Genomic DNA, 23,461 nt, shown 5'->3' with positions numbered 1-23,461 from the left:
GACATTAAAAGACACTAGTTTGTGATCGGTTATCAACAGGTCAGATGCTGTACAATTATAAGAATAACACTAGAGCAACAAATAAGATCAAGAATATGGCATTTAGAGTGAGTAGGAAAGTCTATAAATTGCTGCAGACCAATACTATTAAGGAATAATATAAAATTCCTTGTAAAATTACACTGCACAACAAAGTTTTTGCTTCTTGAACACTGTTGGGTATTTCTTATAGATTTTTGGGTGCTGATCATGAATATCACATCAAAATTTACGTTCACGTACCATTTTAGAGAACTCTTCAGTTTTGTCATGATTTTTTCTTATATTTGTATCCAAACATTTTCACTCCCATAAGTGACTTATCAACAACGGTTGGTGCAGCCTGGGCATGTCCAGGCATTGAATCAGGCCAGGTTGGAAGCTGTTCTGTGGAAGTTGACATCCTAGGCATGCCTGTGCAGGTCTGAACGAGGTTGACGCTGTCTCTGCATGCTATAAAGATGGCTTGCATACACTGATCCTGCTCATTTGGCTAAAATAGATAGTTAGTGTGTATGTATAGTATCAGTGTAGTAAAGTATAATATCTGTAGCAATATAACAGTAAGTAAGCTTGATGCTATAGACATTTTGGTGTCGGGCGATATGTCTCATCAATGTCGTAACAGCAGCGATACATTCAGTGAAATCTGTGTCGAATATACACTTGCGCCTCAGAGATGTTGGATGACTGCTCTTGTGAAGAAAGCTCATCATCTGTATTTTGGCTGCAAAACTGATGATCAAGACAAGGAATGGGCACCTCACATTTGCTGTGCGACATGTGCTGTCAGTCTGAGAGCCTGGCTCAGAGGCACATGAAAGACGATGCTGTTTGCTGTTCCGATGATATGGCAAGAACAGAAAGACCATGTGATGGACTGTTACTTCTGTTTGATTAATGTGTCTGGTTTCTCTGCCAAAAACAACAAGTCAATTGAAAATCCTAATCTGCCTTCAGCAATGAGACCTGTGCCACATGCCGACAGTCTTCCAATTCCGAAACCACCAGAGGATTGGACCTTAGATGAACCAGATGAAGAAACTGCAATGCAGGGTACTGACAGTGACTGTGCTCATCAGGTGATCCACATCTGATAACATAGTCCGAATTGAACGATTTGGTCAGAGATTTGGGTCTGTCAAAAGCAAAAGCCACTTGGTTCGAGACTACAGGAATGGTGTTTGCTGTCACCAGGTACGAAAATTTCTGTGATTCGAGGCCGACATCATGATATAACCAAACTTTTTGCACAAGTTGACAGTCTCATTGTGTGTTCAATTGTCACATTGAAGGATTGTTCTCGGCCTTGGGTTGTGATCACAACCCGGCAGAGTGGCGTCTCTTCGTTGATTTGTTAATGTTAAGCCTGAAAGCTGTTCTGCTACACAATGGCAACGTTTATCCTTCAGTACCTGTTGGCTATGCAGGAAACGTGAAAGAAATGTATGAGAATATGGAACTGTTGCTGAAGCACGTCCAGTATAACAGGTACAACTGGAATATCTGTGGAGATCTTAAAGTCGTTGCTCTGTTACTAGGACTGCAGCTCGGCTATACAAAGTACTGTTGTTTTATCTGTGAATGGGACAGCCGTGCCAAAGAGTCGCACTGTTCTCGACAGAACTGTCCACTCAATAAAAAAGTTAGTTCCATGACAGAAAAATGTGGCACATGAATCGCTTGTTGACCTGGCAAAGATATTTTTACCTCCTCTTCACATAAAACTGGGACTCATGAAGAATTTCGTGAAAGCACTGAACAAGGAAGGCGAAGGTTTTCGTTATTTAAGACAGATGTTCCAAAGAATAACTGACGCCAAGATCAAAGAGGGCATTTTTGTTGGCCCCCAGATCAGACATGTTATAAGTGACAAGCGGTTTGAAGATCTATTAGTTGGGCCTAATTCTGGGCTCATCAGGCGTACACACTCTACTGCACTCCCTCTCGGGAATCGAACCTCGGACGTCAGCGCCAGAGGCGATGCCCCTAACGTTGCGGCACGGCGTGTGGTTCGTTTGTTTGACATCATGTAGAATTAGGGCGAAACACGTGTCGCGTACTCTTTGCATTATTTGACAGTAAACTATTTCAACCATTCTATGATCTGCTTCTCACAACTGAGGGCACCGTGGTGATGTTAGCAGACTTGCTGGCCAACCACAAGCGTTACCTGGTAGGTAACCACCCATACAATCAGATTGTGACACAGACTACGAATGCCGTGAATGTAATTACCCCGATCTACATGCTGTCAAATAAACGAACCACACGCCGTGGCGCAACGTTAGGGGCATCGCCGCTGACATCCGAGGTTCGATTCCCGAGAGGGAGTGCAGTAGAATGTGTACGCCTGATGAGCCCAGAATTAGGGCGAAACACGTGTCGCGCACTCTTTGCATTATTTGACAGTAAACTATTTCAACCATATATATATATATATACTGTAATAAATCAAAGACACAATGAGCAAGGTTTGGGGTTTTTAGCCCTGTATGCTGAAACAAAAAATTCAGGTTGAATATTTTTTCCAAAATCATAAGACAAAGAAGGATGGGTGAACAGACAATTTAAAGTGGAAGACAGGAAATTAGAAACGTGCAATGCTGGGAAGGCGTGGTGGTGTATGGGTGTTGGACGTCATCAATGGGGGACCAGAGGAATGAAAGGAACCCGGAAGGGCTGTTCAAGGAGGTTTATGGCGGCGGCGCTTCGTCTTTTCTACGGGGAGAGAGAGAGGTTAGTACACTGACTTTGTCCTCTGGCACAACTTGTTGCGGTGCGCGTCGGGTCCTTAAGCTGCTCCCCATGTGCTTGTGCGTGACAATATATATATATATCTATAAGGGATGGTTGTCTGGCACAATATATATATACTGTATGTGTGTGTGTGTGTGTGTGTGTGTGTTTATGTATCTTACTGCAATTCATTTGAACAAAGCATAAATTGAGTCCTTTCATATTCTTATCCAAGGATTGTTCAAAAAGTTTCCACACTTTTATATTTTCGTTGGAAATGGTGAAGACTGTAGGAGTAATACTTGGGCATTAAAATGTTGGTACAACTCTGGGAAAATTGCATTGCAAACAAAGGTGACTATGTAGAAAGGTGATGTAATTTGTTTTTGAAATTCTTAATAAATTGAGTTAAAAAAAGTGCTGAAACTTTTTGAACAGTCCTCGCGTATATATATATATATATATATATATATATATATATATATATATATATATATATATATATTATATATATATATATATATATATATATATATATATATATATATATATATATATATATATATATATATATACTAGGGGGCTCTGCCCCATGCTCGCTTCGCTCACCAACCCACGAGTCTGGTTAACTGGATATACAATTTAAAGAGATTAATTTCATTTCATTCATTTTTTAATTTTTTAACATTTGCCAGTAATAAAGCTGTAGTGAATGAGTTATTTCCCCTCCCCAGGGGGCACGGTTTAAGCCAGCTGCTGCATGTCACGCTGCGTGTCAATCATTGAAAAGCCTGTAAAGCAGCTGTCCTTTTGTCTTCCTGGTCTCGGGACGTTAACGTGTCTCCGAGACATTGTTTGTAAGTAGGGCGTGACATGCAGGTAGTCTCGCGGACTTCAGAGTGTCTTCTGAGAAGATCATGTCTGGACCCAAGCTTTTTTTTAATTATAGTAATATAATAGATGTATATTACATATTTTATTATAATATTATTATTGATATATTTATATATATATATATCTATTATATATACTGTATATATATTTGTATTCCATCCCTTTTCTTCATGTGCCTGTAAATACAGGGATTGGACCTTAGTGTATTGCAGGGCACACTCACTTCAAACATTTTAGGGACTCTAGTCAACTTAACAGACATGCCTGCTGGATGATGGGAAGAAATATAAGAAAAAGAAAACTCACAGGAACATATGAACTGTACACAGACACTGAGCTGCCACCCTGACACCCATTTTTATGATGAATTGTGTAAATTGTCATTTTAAATTCTCCAGTGTCCACAGAAAAGCTGGTAGTAGATTAAAATTGTTAAAGTGGTACATTTTTAGGAAATTCTGAATCAAAATTGTACTAAAATATCTAATATACTGATTTTTTTCTGTCATTAGTTAATCTTTGTTTGTGGTCACTTTCTGAATTATTGCAGATTATGATCATCAACAATATGTCATATCAGTGCTATGTTATTTATTGCCATAATCTGGTCTGGTTAAATACTTCAGAAGGCCACCTTATACAGTTTCATAGATGTTGTTAATACTATTACACCTACCTGTGTTTATCCTCTTTATAATACATTAAAGATATCTCAGAGTACAAGGACTTCTTGCTGTGGCTCATTTAATCCTTGTTGTCACCATAGAAGTACAATGAAATACTGCTCCAAGAGGAAACAATTGCTCGTTCTGTTTGTCAGGATGATATCCCATTAGAGCTGACAGCACCTTCACTATGTGACCTATCTGCCATTTGTGGACTCTTCAATTATATGATGCTGTACGAGCCACTGACTTGCTCTTCTTTCAAATCAGGGTGTTGAAAAAGCTTACTCCGTTGACTAATAACGAATTACTGTATTCTGTCATCCACTAATACAACCATTAAGTAATAAGTACAACTAAATGATCTCCTAAACTGACAGAGAAGATGCAAGAGTTTTAAGCTTTTACAAGTTTTTCACTTTCTTTTTTAAGTCATGCCCTTCCAGTCACAATCACACTACAACAATACGCTATCACCAGAAAAACTCATGTATATACTCTTGTGACAATAAAGCCTAAAAAAACAGCCAGAAATTAAGATTATGCTCAGCAAATCAGTATAAAGGACACAAAGCAATAACACATCACATTAAAAAAGTTTTGCACAGTGTGTCACAATTAGTTATCGGCAATTGTGTTTTTTTTTTTTTGTATTGTTCGTTTAATGATTATAACCTGATGGATATGAACTAGTCCCACACACTGGGTATTGTGTTGATTTGACAGTACAAATTTTGTAATGTTCTGCATATATTAGAACGTTGCCTTTTGTCTCCTGAGCTTAAGTGTATCTCTCCTCTTTAGTTAAATACCTAATTGTACACAAATAAAAGGTTATTAATATGCTTCCTTGGTGTGTATGTGCTACTTTTATCCATCACTTCATCCCTGTTGTTCATAATTGTTCTTGTTCTTTGTTCTTTTTTATTTCGCCTTATACAATTTCTTGTATTAGGAATTTGTTAGTTTTCGCATACCCCTTGGGGTCAGAGTGCAGGGTCAGCCATTGTGCAGCGCCCCTGGAGCAATTGAAGGTTAAAGGCCTTGCTCAAGGGCCCAGCAGAGTAGGATCTCTTTTGGCAATGACATGGATTCGAACTGGCAACCTTTGGGATACCAGCGCAGATCCTTAATACTTCCACTACTCCAAATCAGACCCTAAATATACAACTTTATTCTTTTACTTTCAGGTCCTGAAGATGTGCTGTCTGCACCAGAAGAGGTGATGGGACAGGAGGGTGCAACTGTGACAATTGTGTGCAGCTACAATGAATTGAGTAAAAGTAACGTGAAATACTGGTGCAAGAGGGGCTCTGAAACATGCAACACTCTAGTGAGAAGTGATGAGCTGCAAAGCAAACAAAGACTCACACTTCATGATAACACAGCAAGACAAGAATTTAGAGTGACAATGACGGGTCTTGAGGCAGATGATGAAGGCTGGTACAAGTGTGGAATAAAAAGAACCATATTTGATGACACAATTCCAGTGTATGTCACTGTAAAAGGTACTGACATTCTTTCATTTAAAATGGCACACTCATGAGGTTTATCCAAATTCAGCTATTTATAAATATACCTATATTTATACCACTGTAACTTTAAATAAGTAAAATATATTACTAACCAATTTAATTGTTCTGAATGACCTTACCCCATGTAGATTTTCCTTTTATTGCCTTACAATAAAACTATTTTGACCGTCAAATAGCAGGCGTTTCCCTAAATCCAATTAAAGAATTAAAGACTCAAACTTGTGTTTCTGTGCTAATTAAAATTACACTGTAAAGTTACTATGCTTCTCAATATTACTTCCCTCTTTCCTGATGATAATGAATTTGCTTTTCCTGTTTTATACACTTTATTTTAAATTCTTTACATAATTCTTAAACTTCATAACCATTTTGAACTTTGAATTTTTTGTACAGGGCGGCACGGTGGCGCAGTGTGTAGCGCTGCTGCCTCGCAGTTGGGAGATCTGGGGACCCGGGTTCACTTCCCGGGTCCTCCCTGCGTGGAGTTTGCATGTTCTCCCTGTGTCTGCGTGGATTTCCTCCGGGCACTCCGGTTTCCTCCCACAGTCCAAAGACATGCAGGTTAGGTGGATTGGCGATTCTAAATTGGCCCTAGTGTGTGCTTAGTGTGCGGGTGTGTTTGTGTGTGTCCTGTGGTGGGTTGGCACCCTGCCTGGGATTGGTTCCTGCCTTGTGCCCTGTGTTGGCTGGGATTGACTCCAGCAGACCCCCGTGACCCTGTGTTCGGATTCAGCGGGTTGGAAAATGGATGGATTTTTTATACACATGTAAACAGAATCTTCCATGTTCTTTATGAATTATTGCTTATTTTTTGATCTCATGATTTGTCCGAACTATGCTGTACTTTGCAGACAAATGGAACTTTATTTACTTTAGCCAGTTAAGAAACTACTCTGAAGTGGTGACATAAATAAACAAAATATCTCTTTAGTGTATTCTGCAGCTTCTGACGATCCCAGGAAACTACTGTGTTGATTGTGAGGCTCCTTCCATATCTTGAGTTGTGAATGACAAACAGTTTAGGACAGTGCTGAAATGTATTTATCTCAACCTTCAGTATGTTGATGATCCATCTAATTTTATCTTTAGCTTTTTTGTTCTTTTACACCATTCAGGTGTGTACAAAGTTATGTTTTACAAATGGTAATGCATACTTTCTGTCTACAGATGCTCAAAGATTTAGATAGATAGATAGATAGATAGATAGATAGATAGATAGATAGATAGATAGATAGATAGATAGATAGATAGATAGATAGATAGATAGATAGATAGATAGATAGATAGATAGATAGATAGATAGATAGATAGATAGATAGATAGATAGATAGATAGATAGATACTTTATTAATCCCAGGGGGAAATTCACATATTCCAGCAGCAAAAAAATATTAAATTAAAGAGTAATAAAAAATGCAGGTAAAAAACAGACAATAACTTGAATAATGTTCAACGTTTACCCCCTCTGGTGGAATTGAAGAGTCGCATAGTTTGGGGGAGGAATGATCTTCTCAGTCTGTCAGTAGAGCAGGACAGTGACAGCAGTCTGTCGCTGAAACTGCTCCTCTGTCTGGAGATGACACTGTTTAATGGATGTAGTGGATTCTCCATAATTGATAGGAGCCTGCTGAGCGCCCGTTGCTCTGCTACGGATGTCAAACCGTCCAGCTCTATGCCAACAATAGAGCCTGCCTTCCTCACCAGTTTGTCCAGGTGTGAGGCATCCTTCTTCTTAATGCTGCCTCCCCAGCACACCACTGCGTAGAAGATGGCACTCGCCACAACCATCTGATAGAACATCTGCAGCATCTTACTGCAGATGTTGAAGGATGCCAGTCTTCTAAGGAAGTACAGGCGGCTCTGTCCTTTCTTGCACAGAGAATCAGTATTGGCAGTCCAGTCCAATTTATCGTCCATCTGCACTCCCAGGTATTTATAGGTCTGCACCCTCTGCACACAGTCACCTCTGATGATCATGGGGTCCATGAGAGGCCTGGGTCTCCTAAAATCCACCACCAGTTCCTTGGTTTTGCTGGTGTTCAGTTGTAGGTGGTTTAAGTCGCACCATTTAACAAAGTCCTTGATGAGGTTTCTATACTCCTCCTCCTGCCCACTCCTGATGCAGCCCATGATAGCAGTGTCGTCAGCAAACTTTTGCACGTGTTACATGCAGCGATCTTGCTCGTCAGTGATTATGAACTCCCATTGACAGTTTGAAATGGCTTCTTGGCACAAGCTGTTTTTACAAGTCTGCAGTTAAAAACAAAAATGCAATGAAAAAAATTACTAAATTTAGTAACTTAACACAGTTGATTCCTGTCTTTCTGTCCCTTACAGATATGAAGAAGTTCTTCTCTGGACCACAGGAGGTGATTGGTTCACTAAATCAGTCTGTGACTGTTGTGTGCTGCTACGGTCAGGCTTATAAAAGCTATGTCAAATACTGGTGTAAAGGAAACTTCTCATTGTGTCATGTCCTGGTGAATACCACAGGGCTATGTGAAGACCAGAGGATAACTATCAGTGATAACATTTCAGCAGGAGAGTTCACTGTAGTGATATCCCATCTCAAAAAGGAAGATGAAGGATGGTACCAGTGTGGAGCACAACATGGCACAGATTCTTCCGCCAGGGACAGTGTTTATCTTACTATCAAAGGTAAATGTGTACATGGATGTAAGTAACATCTAAATCAGACACATCAGAGCAGGTAACAGTCCAGTGTACAGAGATCCAAGTATCCAATTTAAACTTGGGAGTTCCCCTTTATGTAGTTAGTTCCCTTAGCAGCAGAAACAAAGTGAAGTGAAACCCTGGGGCTTTGTTTATTTTAGGATAGAAGCACAGTCCACATGCTGTCTTAGTTGTACCAACACTTTCACAGAAAACTGAGCTAGAGGCATACGGAGAACCATTGGACTTTAGGGGCAGCACAGATCATGGAAGTGACTCTATATGTTCTTGAAGCATTACAGGAAAACCTTGTTTATTTGTAAGGCGCCAGTGAATACAGAAAGCATTTATTGTTTTCTTTCATTGTCTTATATTGGGAAAAATGATTTATAGACATCTAAAAACAAATTTATATTACACTGCTGTCTTCATATTACTCAGGGCTCCATTTAGATTAGGGGCTTCAATCTCTGAACCTTGAGAGCCACAATGGCTGCAGGTTTTCATTCCAGCCTCTTTCTTCATCGGTGGTCAATTAATGATGCTAAGTGAACAGACTTATTTTGCCTTTGCTTTAATTGATTTGCGTACCAGTAGCCAAACATTAGAGAGATGCAGTGCTAATGAAAATATGACCAATAAACAGACGATCTTCAAAAATTTGTGGATTGCCACCATGTTCACTCTAGCCAGTTTCCTATTGAACCGGTAATGAAATATATTTACATTCATGGCTTTGGTACTCTCATTTTGTCACAACAGACATTTGCAAAACTGTTGTTTTTTTCTGAGAGCACAATTCAAATGTTTTGTAGACCAGAGCAGGTCATTACCACTCAGACTTAGTCTCTTTAACTCTCAGATATTTTATTCAGACAGAGATTATGTAGCCGACACATAAAGTAGGTGTACATGAGATCAGGTTAGTCTGGTCAACTGATGGTTCACTGTGCAACTCATTGTTTGAGATAATGTAACAATTTTCTCAAAAATCAGTTAAATACAACGGCAAATAATTCTGTTCTATTAGCAGCAGTAATTGTTTGCTAATGGAGAAAATAGCTAGAACCAAAACCTGAAGTCAATGCATCATCCTGGTTTAGATAATACTAAAACTGTCAATAGTAGTAAATAACATATAAAAGTGGAATACAATAAGAAGTAGACAATATGTGCTGTGAAAATGAATAGACTGGACACACTTAAAAAGGTTTGGGGCAGCCACCCATAAATTATTCCTGGCTGCAAAAGACTTTTTTAAATAGCACAGAAATGTTCTCAGTACAGAACTGCCGAGGGTTTGCAAAGATGGCGGCTTTAAGGGATCAGACAGGAAGTGATGTAAGGGAACTGGAAGTGATGTTCTTCTGACGTCAGTTTGTGTGTCGGAAGTGATGTTCTTCTGGGCGCCAGAACCCGGAAGTGACATCATCCGCTCTAAATCAGACAGGTTTTCCAGCAGCTGGTCTGCAGAGATAACAGGAGAAGGTTTAGTGCACCCGGCCACCACCTGGCCTGTCGCGGAATTACCTTTGCTTGGTCCGTACAACGTCCTCCTATTCGCACGTGTGTGACAGTGCATAAAAGTCATAAATATGTAGCAAGCAAATATGCAGATGTTGATGAAACAGAGATGAGTAAAGAAAAACTCCAACTTAAAGCAAATCCTGGAAACACAAGTGCCTTTGCTCTGGAAAATCATTATATTAAAGGCAGATCTGACAGGAATAAATGAGCAGAGTACCCATAACTCCCTTGTAGAATCATCAGGACATAGATAAAACTGTCCATATGAATGTTCACGTGAAATGAGAAAGCAAGGATCTTCCATCCATCCATCCATTTTCCAACCCGCTGAATCCGAACACAGGGTCACGGGGGTCTGCTGGAGCCAATCCCAGCCAACACAGGGCACAAGGCAGGGAACCAATCCTGGGCAGGGTGCCAACCCACCGCAGGACACACACAAACACAACCACACACCAAGCACACCCTAGGGCCAATTTAGAATCGCCAATCCACCTAACCTGCATATCTTTGGACTGTGGGAGGAAACCGGAGCGCCCGGAGGAAACCCACGCAGACACGGGGAGAACATGCAAACTCCACGCAGGGAGGACCCGGGAATCGAACCCAGGTCCCCAGGTGTCCCAACTGCGAGGCAGCAGCGCTACCCACTGCGCCACCGTGGCAAGGATCTTTCTATAATCATTTTACTTCCAATGTTTGCCAAGTTGATGAACTAAATTCAGTACTTCCATCAATTTTTTCACTTTGCTTCATCAGCCGCAGGGACAATTAAGTCTACCTTCACAGTTTTGGGTGTAAAATAGGAATCAGGCCTGCAGGGAATGCCAGTCCAACACAGGGCACACAGTTACACAGATAATATTGAATTATATTTAAATTACCAAACTTTTGGAATTAAGGTAAGTACTGGAGTACACCTGATAAAACCTACACATTTACTCTTAAAAATAAAGGCATCAGAGTGGTTCTTTGGAGTGATGTTATAAGGAAACCATTTGTGGTTTCCAAAAGACCAATCCACATGAAGGTTCCAGAAGGAGTCTTTATTTATTTAGATCTGAAACAGGCTCCATATGGTAAATAACCATGAATAGATGGTAACAGATTTATGAAATACCATTGGCTCATGATTTAAAAAGGACTCTTGCTGCATACCATAACAAAGGCTGGGTCCAGTTTTTCTTAATCTGTTGGTGTCCTGCCAGATAGGCCTACCACACAATAAAGATTTCAGTTTTTTCCTATATATTTGAAATTTTTTTAAGCACAAAGAGCAAACTTATGCAAAGAACCTTTCCCAGAATGAAATGGTGCTTTGTCGAGTAATGGCTCTCTACAAGGAATCACACAACCCATTAAAGAATCATAAAATGCCATTAAAGGACCAGTATTTTTAAGAGTGCACTTGGAAAATGAAACAGGGCAGTGAATGGACCAGTAGTTGAATGCAGGTTCCCAGAGTTGGGTAGGAATATGTATTAACCACTGTGCCACCCTTTGAGTGTTGATGTGTGTACACGTGTACTCTGCAGTCAACTGGTACCTCATTTGGAGGTGAACGTTATCCCACTATGGCTTTGAACTGAAATAAGCAGGTCTAGAAAATGGATGGAAGGCTATATGGAACTTCAGTGGAAGAACCCAATACTTTTTACAGCTATATAAGTTTTTTCATTGTTCTGAAATAAACCTTAAACCTAGCTTCAAGCCAGTACAGAAAAAAAGACTTGGAATCAAGATCATATTAGTTATTTGTAACTAGTGATCAAATTGAAGTTCATATAGAAAAAGGGAAATCACTTCATGACAAAAGAGTTAATTGCCATTGTAGTGGACTGGTGCCCCATCCAGGGATGTCTCCTGCCCCAGAAAAGATGATGCTATTTAATTTTACAAAAGAGTAAATTCATTTACTGTATTCAGCACCATCTAAAACTATTTTTCTTTTGAGAAACTAAACAGACAGATAAAGTAGTTGTTGATCCACAAATCTTCTAATCGATTTTTTAGCCAGTGCCTATACGGACAGCAGTGGTACAAGGTGTGATCCAACCCTTGATGGACTGTAAGTGTATTGCAGAGTAGTCTAACAAGCATGTCTTTGAAACATGGGAATGAAAACTAGAACATGTATAGAAAACCTATGCAGGATAGGACAGGACCAGGATTTGAACCAAGGATTCTGGAGTTGGTGGGTAGGGTTACTCACCTTAAAGTACCACAAGCATTCCTAAACTTACTTCTTATTTATAATTCTTTCAGTGTAGCATGACATTTTTTTTACTTGCCAGGTGATTACTTTTTCCCACAAATCTCATGACTCCAATTTATGTGAACCATGGCCGTAAGATGACTTTAAACCCAATACCCCAGGTCATATTTCACCATGCCTCACAATCACTTTTTGAAACAGGAGTAACCCCATTTTTGCAACTGGGACATTTGGCATGAGGTTACATTGGAGGCCCATGGTGTCCCTCCATTCATGGCTTTCACTTCCTTTCAAAAAGCCACAAGCCCATGGCAACATTCTTGCTCCCTGACTTCATAAATGGTCTACCCAGGTTATCCCAACCTGAGATCATGAGCTTCCCTTAGTTTGCCTGGGGGTCTTTTGTTCCCTTATCAGACTTTGGTTTCCTGCCCTCTGTTTCCTTTCATGTGCTGTTTCCTTTCTCGCACTTCTTCCTGGGTGATCCAATCTCTAGGTCTTCCAGGGAACTCAGTATTCATAAAGATCAAGTCACTTCATGGTGGCACACTTCCCCAACACTAGCATAATAGCAAATTGTCCATGGCAGTTCATATTTCCCTCTCGCCTAGGTCTTTGCTGTGCCCTACACAAACACTGACTCACATTTTGTAGCCATTGCCATTAATAAAGTATCTATCTATCTATCTATCTATCTATCTATCTATCTATCTATCTATCTATCTATCTATCTATCTATCTATCTATCTATCTATCTATCTATCTATCTATCTATCTATCTATCTATCTATCTATCTATCTATCTATCTATCTATCTATCTATCTAATTAGTGTATGTTTAATACATGCTAAGGTCCTTTTTTGAGCTATTTCATCATCTTTTCAGTAGACACAGTACCTTCGACTCTGAATTAGATAAAACTGAGAAATATTTACAACACACAGATGCACTAAAGTGTAGAAGACAAAAACATAATGAAATCTAATTTGACACCTGTGCGACTTCATTAAGTTCACTGTCCCACCACACATCTTTCCTGATGAAAAAAACATGTGACTAGAATTTTTTCTTATTTGGATTTCTTTCTGCCTGATTAAATACTGTTTGGAAAAGGAATTTGTGTCTGAACTTTTGTTTTGGTGCACTCCCTCTCAGCTAATCAAAATGAGAGAAGAGAGCAGTGTCTTGCAGTTATTCATTTGATGCAAAAATTCTAATAACTTTACTATAATAACACAGATGACATACTTGCTTAATATAATGTTTCTTTTGCAGTGATTTCTGTGTACAGGGAACTGACCAAATTTGATTCTTATCCTTCTATTTCTTCCATTGGATTTTGCAAATGAAAATAATTTTAAGAATATTATAAAGTATGTTATTACCCTCATTTATAATGCAATCCTATCTTTAGTGTAACATTTACTGCCTCGGAATTTCACTTTTATTATTTAATAATTTATTTTTGCTTTTTTATGCAGATGGTTCAGAATCGCTGTACGGGCCATCGTTGGTAACTGGAGTCATTCAGGAATTTGTCATCATCAAGTGCCACTATAGTTTGCAGTATACATGGAATAAGAAGTTCTGGTGCAATTTCAGTGATTTGTATGCCTATGTCACTCTGGTAAAGACAGATGAAACAAAAAGCCATGACAGAATCTCCATCACAGATGACCAGACTCAAAGAGCTTTCACAGTTACAATGACTGGGCTCAGAGAAGATGACAAAGGGCAGTACTACTGTGCCATTGAGACCGGTGAAGATAGTGCTGAATATTTTGGAGTGTATCTCCAAGTCAATCAAGGTGAGAAAATCATTTGAAACAGTTTGACAAAGGAACTTAATCTTTTATTAAATTTTACATTTTTGACTTTTTCTTAAACCTCAAGAAAATTTATTACAGAACAGTTCCATAAGATGCATCAAGTTTTTAATGATTTTGTTTTTACTTTGATTATTCAAAGTTTGAAAAAAGTGAATAAGCTTTTCTTTTAACAAACATTGAATATTATATGTTTCCAATAGTGTGAACTTTGACTTTTTGCACTGATAGGTGTAAACCCCTAGAAAGCAGAAACATGAGGCAGTCATTTAAAATTCTAAATGTTTTAATATGCTAAAATATGAAACCAGAGTATAAAAGTTTTAATCATCAAAAGGTTATATAGGAAAGAGATGACGACAGGGAGAAAAAAGAGCTAAAGTGATAGTGGACTTGTATCTGACCATTATGACCATTATGCTCAAGCTCAATAATGCACTGGTGAGGCCTCATCTGGAGTATTGTGTGCAGTTTTGGTCTCCAGGTTACAAAAAAGAACTCTCCAGCACTGGAAAAAGTTCAGAGAAGAGCGAGTAGGCTGAGTCCAGGGCTACAGGGGATGATTTAGGAGGAAAGATTAAAAGAACAGAGCATTTTCAGTTTAAGCTTAAGAAGATTAAGAGGAGACATGACTGATGTGTTCAAAATTATGAAGGGAATTAGTACAGCTGGTTGAGACGATTTTACAATGAGTTTATGAAGAACATGAGGACACAGTTGAAAGCTTGTTAAGGGTAAACTTCATGCAAACATTAGGAAGTTTTTCTTTACACAGTGATCCATAGACATATTGAAAAACTACCAAGTAGTATGGTAAACAGTAGAACATTAGGGACTTCAAAACTAGAACTGATGTTATTTTGGAAGAATTAAGTGGATAGAAATGGTGAGCTTTGTTGGGCTGAATGGCCTTCTCCTGTCTAGATTGTTCTAATGTTCTAACTTAACCTTTAACGTCAGCAAAATATTTTATTTAATGTAACTTTTATATAATTTGCCAACAAAAAGCATGAAAAAGAAATTTAAATACACTTTGGTCATAAACGAAAAGCCCTATATCTCTGCACCAAAAAAAAGTAACATACATAAAGTTAGACCTTGAGTATCATATGGTATACAGGGACTTTCAAAATTATATTATTTTTTGTGCTTTGTTTTTTGAGAAAGGGAGAAAAAGATTACTAATATTCTATAACACAGTATTGAAATCTCTGTCCTATTTGAGCTAACCTTTATAGTGTTACATATTTTAAGAGACAAGTGAAAGAGTAAAGTAAATCTGAGCGACTGTTGACCACATTATCATGTATAAAAAGGCCTATTTTGCACCAAAGAAATCCTCCAAAAATGAAAAAAAACATAGGAACCCAGTAGAATTTATGCTAAGTTGAACAGCCAGCTGGAAAGGGGCATTAACAAGACAGAGAGTTACTGTAAATTTGTGAAGATAATATAAAGTTACAGCAGAGTCCAGCACTCTTACATGGTTCATTATTATTATCAGTCAAGCCCAGTAGAGTTCTTAAGTAGCAGTTTATTGCAGGCAAAGGACATTAGATCTTCATTTCATTTCCATTTTACTTTTCATGGTTGTGGCCACAATGACATAATTCTCACCTGATAACCTAATCCCTATTAAATTCCTCCAGCACCTCCTAGGGAATTGTTGAATCAATAATGCCTCCAGGCTTGTCAAGGTATATAATCCAATCAGTCTGTCCTAAGTATAGCCCTAGGTCTTTTTTCAATGACCTGGTGCAGCTCCTATAGAATGTACCCAGTATGTACCCTAGATTCCAAGACAACCTCAACTGTCAATTTTTGTTTCACAGAATGGAAAGTTCTACTCCAGGGTTCTCTGCTACCTTTCACCAAAGAGCTGAATTGCCACTTTAATAACATGGATTTAACATCTGTAAAATTGTTCCTGCTCTAATTGGTTGGTCAATTTTCATAATCACCTTTACTCCCACTCATGAACAAAACCCCAATATTATTGAGCTTCTCCAAGTTGAGTGACTTCTCACTACTTACATTCAGTGAACAAGACTGAGACTTGGGGGCACTAGTTCTTTTCCTAACTGTATTTTACTCAGTCGCAAACTTTTTCAATATACACCAAAGATCACATGCTGATGAGGTCAAGAGTACAACATCACCTGCAAACATAAGAGCTGCATCACTTATAGCATTAAATGAGTCACAGAAAGCAAAAGGGAAAGACACCCTTAATAAGGTTATACATACCTACAGTTCAAGAGTGTGTTAGTTTAACTGTTGGACTAAATTTCCTTCTTCTTGTTAAGCAAGGACCTTCTCTGTCCTTTGGCTTGATGTTTCCAGGAAGACCCAATGAAAAGTCTAATGATGGTAGTGCTGAATGTAATGGTGTAATGATGGAAGTAATTCAATGGAAGAAGTTAGAAAAATGGAAAAAAAAATATGAAGAAAGTATTTGCAAGTGGTTGATGATAAAATAATTACAGATCACAGAGTTAATTTATGACCTTCAAGATCATATTTATTCAGGAACCCATAACCAGCAGGGAGTGACAATTTTAATGTGTGTGCAAGAAAACAGGATCCATTGATTATAGTTAGTTCTAATAAAGAAACTTCCCACGCTTCTGTCTCTTCTTAGATGGATGAGAGAGAAAGCACAAGCAGATAACAATAAAAAAATCTTTGAAACTTTGCATATTTAATCCAGAAAAAACTATTTTTATTTATGCTTAAACATAAACATTAAACTAGACTCTAAAAGAACAAAGTGAATTATTGATAAAGAGACACTTTCCCTAACTGTACTAGCCAAAACTACCCTAAAAGAAGCTGCAACCTATGTTATAATCTATATGATACATGTTTTGATTGTAATATTTTCAGTTAAGTTAAATTACCTTATTAATTTATGTATGGGGTTGGCAGGAAAGGAGCAAAGTACCACGAAACATTTCAAATACAATGGCCAGCACTTTCTACAATCAACCAACTCTGCATACCAATGTGAAAAGTCTGTGGCAGCTAGCGGTCAAATACTATTTTATATATGGTACCTGCAACTCTAAAATGTTAAAAGTCCAACGCATACTTAAGAATGTGTGACGGTCTCAGTGAAACCCTATAATTGTTCTCTAGGACATGTCTTGGGCTACTGTTGAGACAGCTCCTCCACCCGTGTCCCAGAAACATTACATTCATAGCACCATTTCTCCACTCCTGGTATCAGCTCCCTGCGAGCACGGAAACAATGGGGAAACCCCGACAGACTCACACCCATTCGAGGGTGGTCTTCTGTCACACATAAGCTTTCCAGCTCACATGCTGCACTGTGCAGAGTCCCGGCTCTTCTTTTCCGAGTCCTCCTTCTATTTTTGGGTATAGTGACTATCTGGGTCTCCCTTTGTTTAAAGGGCAACTGTTGTCGGTATATGAGGCGGGGAGCTCTGAGCACTGGTATCAATAACCCGGACCCTTTTTTACTCCTCTGCCATTTCCACATCTACTGCACAAACAGGTCATCACCCCCTTATCCCTTGTAGGGCTTGAGGTTACTTGGCATTTGGTACTGATTAATCATGGGGCCATTTCACTCGGCATCCCTCTTTCTTGTACGGTACAAGCATCACTTACCTGTTCCACTGCATCCAGCTGTCTGGAGAGTCCTGTGCTGTGCCGCCTCAGCCACTCGTGCAGTTTTCAAAGGCGCCTCGGCCGTCTGTTCCAGCCCATTAATCGCCTTCTTCAAGGGTTGTAAAGTCTGTAATAGATCATGTACAGGCTGGAGCACTCTCTCCAACTCCTGTATGCTCCAGAAATCACTAATTATATCAACTGATGGCCCATTCAGATTTTGTCCCCATTCGGTGATGGGAGCTACCGCACCTGCGTGTTTCCTGCACTGCTTTAAGCAGGGCTGGTAAAGGCTTATGGTGGAGGTTCGCCGACCCCACCTCCTCCAATGTTGCAGTGGGATCCCGCCACACGCCCTCCACTCTTTTACTTGCATCCAGGAGTGTGGCAACAGCCTCCACATTTCCCTTGGCCGTCTGCTTCGGCCATCTGGGGTTGTAAGACTCCAGACAATCCTCCTCCTCATTCTTATATTTGGAGTACAGCATGCCCCGGTCTTCATCAGCTGACTGCTCGCCGCTCGCACCGCCGTCACTCCAAGGATTGCGGTGCTTCGGCCACAGACGTGGATCTGAGCAATCACCATCTATAAAGTAGGTGTACGGGACAGACATAAAACTTTCCCAGGGCACATGTCCCTGGGCCCGACACCTACCTCTCGGATCCCATCATCTGGAGCTTCTTTCTTTCAGGTGGCCACTCTTTCTTGCACAATGCTCTGGGAAACACATGCAAGGGCGAGTACCTGGCTGCCTGCTGCCTTCAGACCTTGCCTGGCTGTCTTCTTACTGATGGGTAAGAACGGTGCCTCCGTGAGCCTCTTTACTGGGCACTGCGTGAGTGCTGATGCATGTTGGTGTGCTGGTGCTGGTGCTAGTGCTGCTGTATCGGGATGGCCACAAGAAATTTTTTAAAGTGGGGCTCCTGCCTGTCGATGGCCAGGAAGTCCTATCTGGGATGCCATTTGCGAAAGCCACCAGGAGGCATATCGTTCCCCAAACCCCAATACAGAGAAACAAGTTCAAAATGTGAATTTCCCCTTGGGATTAATAAAGTATCTATCTAATCTATCTAATCTAATCTAAAAGAGCACACCTTTATTTTTCAGTGGGGAAGCATCTTTCTCTTGCTCCCCGCTTCAAAACACAGTACAGAACACCAAATATAAATAAACAGTCTTTTCTTTGTCATCTTCATCTCCTTCTTTCTCTCTCTGTCTAAACTTTGCCTCCTCTCCTCCTCACAATGTTGTCCTCCACCACCCAACACTGGCTCCCTTATTGGTGGTGAGGCGGCTCTCTCTATAGCACACCCGGAAGTGTTCCAGGTGTTTCTCGACCTTCTGGCTGGACTTCCGGGTGCAGCACACCCTGGTGGCACCCACAGAGCCCAACAGGGCTGTTCCAATCTAAAGTCCTGACAAGCCCTGCGGGGATCCGTGGTGCTGTATCAACCCAGGGGGGTTGCCCTCTAGTGTCTTGAGGGAGATAATGTCTTGAATACAGTCTCTCCCCTGGTCCTTTCACTCAACTGGCATCCCAGACGGGTAATGCCTCCTGGCCATACGTCGCAATATATAAGCAGAGATGTCTGGCTTGCCAAGTAAACTAATCTGTTGTCTGTCAGGGTAAGGGAGAAAAGCAGAGTACCAGGAGGAAATATATACACTAACAGGAATACTGAGTGTACTAATGTCCTTGGAGTGATTAATCAGCAATCAGTTTTGTGTTGTCCCCTTTTTATAATCTTTATTGTCTAGACCATAACAAAATGTCATAAATCTCTTACCACACTATCAGGTACTGTAGTTCAGTGCTTCCTCCCCTCGTCCCTTTTGCATGAATCACATCAGGCAATTAGATAGATTAAAAGAACAGGCAGAAGTTAAGTTACACAATTAATTATATAATATTGAGAATATGCCCAAATTATAAGGAAGCAGAGTACACTGAATGTTGTTCACAGACCAAACCATTCAACCTGATAATGATAGATGTGTACTTCCAGGTGGCCCATAAACTTTTAGTTACACTCGATATTCCTTCTGGTCAGCCTTCTTCAGGAGAGAGCACGCCTTTGCAAAATTTCTTTTGTGTCTCTAAAACTCATGACACACACTCCACAGACACTTTCTGAGGTCATTCACCAACAAAACAGCTCAGGCACAACCCCCTTGGTCTAGCATTTGCTGTATTTTTAAAAGATGCAATTCAGTCATACAACTAGCCCTAATGGTTCTCTTCCTATCAAATAAACTGGGGGGAGCAAAAACATTTCCTTTTCTTAAATGTCCTGTCTCTTTAAACATTATACAAATATAAACCCAATTTTACAAATAAAAACATAAAAAATATTTGTCAACCTATATGCTAGATATTACTCATTTTTTACACCCCAACATAGTAATGACAGCATATACCCATGACTGTCAATTGACAGCCCATGGACCAACTCCAGCCTGTGTGCAATTTTCTATGGCCCAAAGTCATCTTTCTTTAATATATGTTTTCATTTATATTAAAATTATGTTGCATCTCTACACATCAGGTATATGTAAAATTTGGCATCTACAGCAGGCCCAGCTCCAGGGGGTCATTTACCCGAGCTGAGCCCCCCAAATATCAGGTGAAGCTACTCCAAACACTGTGCCCAGCTCAACCAGCATGTGAAGAGAGACAATAAAGCAATTGCCTCAGGCAACACTTTTGTCAGGTCAGTGATGTCATGAAAGTTTTTTTTGTTATGGTAAAAATGCATCTATAAAAATGTGAAGAGTAGAATAATCAATTCATTCATGGTGTTGACAAAAAGAGAATTGAATTTGTAAAGCCTTAAGTTTTACCCCATTGGCCATGCTCTCTCTCTCAGGGGTGGGGGTCGACTTGTTTTTCAATCCTATTTTTTGTAAAAATTGATCGATTTGTATGAATCATTACAATAAAATTAATTAAAAAAGAATTGAATTTGCAGATTTTGAATAAAAGGTTTAATGTAAGCACATTTAAGAGATGCTTATACTTGGAACTAAATCTTTCATGATTTAATCAAATTCTACATTTATAATCTTGTTGCTGTGTTGATTCTTTAATTGGACTTTTCCACATTTGTGTGTCCCATGCTGCCTCATTTTGAGGATTAATATTATTGTTATTGTTATTCTTGCTGATGGGCTGTTACCTAATATAATACTAACAATAACTTCATTTGTAAAGTTGAGAGGCACAAAATAAAACAAATAAAAACTCAAGCAAGGAAATAATCCATCCTGCTATATCCTAACTACAGGGTCATGGGGGTCTGCAGGAGCCAATCCCAGCCAACACAGGGCAGGAAACAAACCCCAGGCAAGGCGCCAGCCCACTGCAGGGCACACACACACCCCAAGCACACACTAGGGACAATTTAGAATCGCTAATGCACATAACCTGCATTTCTTTGGAGTGTGGGAGGAAACCAGAGCACCTGGAGGAAACCCACGCAGACACAGGGAGAACATGCAAACTTCATGCAGGGAGGACCCGGGAAGCAAACCCAGGTCTCCTTACTGCAAGGCAGCAGTGCCACCATGCCACCCCAAAGGAAATAAGTAGAAATAAAAATTAAATGACAAAAGCAGGTTAAATGATTTAAAATAATAAAATATAATCGCAAAGAAAATGAATCTAAACAGTTGACAAGTCATACGGTAACAAGATAAAAATTAGGAAACATGTAGATTAAGAAATGCTATTCAATTAAAATATGTTTTTAAAAGAGAATTGCTATAGAATCAGCTGATCTAATGCTCTATAGTAAGCTGTTCCAAAGTCTAGCAACTATCACAAAAAATGCTTTGTTACCTGTGCAACAAGTAGGCTTCGGTCTGACAACCTTAGGGGTCTCATTATTTGATACGGTATCAGCAATTTCAGAGCATATTATGCTGTAATTTATCCTTTTTTTGCCCCTTCCTCCCAATTTTCATGACGGTTTGGCATACATGCACATTACATTATAAATAAACTGTGTGAGAAACTCGACACAGAATCATGAAAAGGTTTGGGGCAGCCATCCGTATAATTGGTTTCCTGGTTGCAAGGTTGCGTTAATAAACATAGCACTGCTGTGCACAAAACCGAGTCCAAAACAGAACTGAGGGAATAGGGAAAAGGTGCAGGCTTTTAAAGGGGAAGACAGGAAGTGAGATCATATGGGTCGGGCTCATGAAGGTCTTCAGCCATTGGTTCGAGCCCGGACGTGACATCACAGGGGCCAGAGCCGGTAAGGTCTCCTTCCATAGGCTCGGCCCCGGAAGTGACGTCAAGAGAGCCAGGTGGAATTTCCTGTGCTTGGTCTACAGGAAAGGGAGAAAAAGAGTCAGTGCATTCTGCCACATCCCGGTATGCCTCGGAACTGCCCTTACTCAAGCCCTTTAGCTGCCTCCCATGCGCATGTGTGTGACAACTGATTATGCAATTTTGTACAATTTTGTTAATTTCTGAAATTGGTTTAAGGTGTCTTTCATGGCCTCGCAGTTAGGAGACCCGGGTTCGCTTCCTGGGTCCTCCCTGCGTGAAGTTTGCATGTTCTCCCCGTGTCTGCGTAGGTTTCCTCCGGGTTCTCCGGTTTCCTCCCACGGTCCAAAGACATGCAGGTTTGGTACATTGGCGATTCTAAATGGTCCCTAGTGTGTGCTTGGTGTGTGGGTGTGTGTGTGTGCCCTGTGGTGGGCTGGCGCCCTGCCCGGTGTTTGGTTCCTGCCTTGCGCCCTGTGTTGGCTGGGATTGGCTCCAGCAGACCCCCGTAACCCTGTAGTTAGGATATAGCGAGTCGGATAATGGATGGATGGATGGTGTCTGTCATGATGCCAGCTGAAAGTCTATTGAGTTGGTACCGTGTGTGTTTAATTAAAAAGGGCAAATACCTTTTACCTTGCAGGATAGTTTGAAACTGCCACAGTATTTAGAGATGCACGAAGAGCGAAGTAGCTGATTTTAATTTCTAATTCATTTTCGCATTGTACATTTTATTGTTTTTAATACCATTTTTGTGTGTTTTATTGTTTTAAAGGTCATCATTTTTATTGTCTTATTTTTCCTAAATTATATTATTTATTAATTTTTATAGAATGATCAGAGAATGCACTACTTTGCAAAGCCTGTACAATTATCAATATTGTACGTAAATTAAGTGTACCATCTTATGCCTCGAATGTATAGGGATTGGGAAAAAAGGAAACCAAAAATATTCTCCGCCTCATCTGGCATTATGAACTGTGTACTCTGAATGTTGTGCTCACCAGCAGAAGCATACCTTTTCTGTTAACTGTGGCTGGCTTCATACTTGTAGATTTAACACAGCAGCCCTGCAGTCAGGTATATTGTTATCTGCATGTTGGACTTTTAGGACTTTATCATATCATGCCCTCCCTGACATTTCAAATGCCCCCTTTACCATTTTGGTCTGGAGTTGGGGCTGATGTGCAGAGAATCTGAATCGGACAGGTGCTCAAGTCAGATCAACAAGACATGAAGGCACGGGAGAGAATCTACTATATAATAAGACCCTGCTGTGTGTGGGTGTTTGGTTCCTCCGAACAATTTGATTGGTCAGTTTGGCTTTCGTCTGATTGGTCAGTTCATTAGTGTTGGCTCAGTGGTATGGATGAAATTTAATTTCTGATTCTGACAAAAAAGTGTTAAAATGGAGAATTTCAATAACAACAAAAAGAATAA

At 39.9% G+C, this 23,461-nt stretch overlaps 2 protein-coding genes across 5 annotated transcripts in view; both read left to right on the top strand.

Moving 5' to 3' along the window:
* The window catches only part of LOC114649309 (polymeric immunoglobulin receptor-like), a 178,635-nt gene that overhangs the window by 26,215 nt on the left and 128,959 nt on the right, over positions 1–23,461 (top strand). The window lies entirely within an intron of this gene.
* LOC114649310 (polymeric immunoglobulin receptor-like) overlaps positions 1–23,461 on the top strand; it is a 60,018-nt gene that overhangs the window by 24,300 nt on the left and 12,257 nt on the right. For all 3 annotated transcript variants that reach the window (XR_007934611.1, XM_051925652.1, XM_028798813.2), the window contains exons 4-6: positions 5,528–5,845; positions 8,210–8,530; positions 13,770–14,096. Coding sequence is in view for 2 of the 3 variants with exons in the window: in XM_051925652.1 (XP_051781612.1) it covers positions 5,528–5,845; positions 8,210–8,530; positions 13,770–14,096 (966 nt within the window). In the remaining variant the exon portion in view is untranslated. The remainder of the gene's footprint in view (positions 1–5,527; positions 5,846–8,209; positions 8,531–13,769; positions 14,097–23,461) is intronic.

The sequence above is a fragment of the Erpetoichthys calabaricus genome, chromosome 3 (genome assembly GCF_900747795.2).
Source record: "Erpetoichthys calabaricus chromosome 3, fErpCal1.3, whole genome shotgun sequence".
In the NCBI taxonomy this organism is placed as follows: Eukaryota; Metazoa; Chordata; class Cladistia; order Polypteriformes; family Polypteridae; genus Erpetoichthys; species Erpetoichthys calabaricus.
Note: the sequence above shows the minus strand (reverse complement) of the source record. Positions and strands in the feature narration are given on the sequence as shown.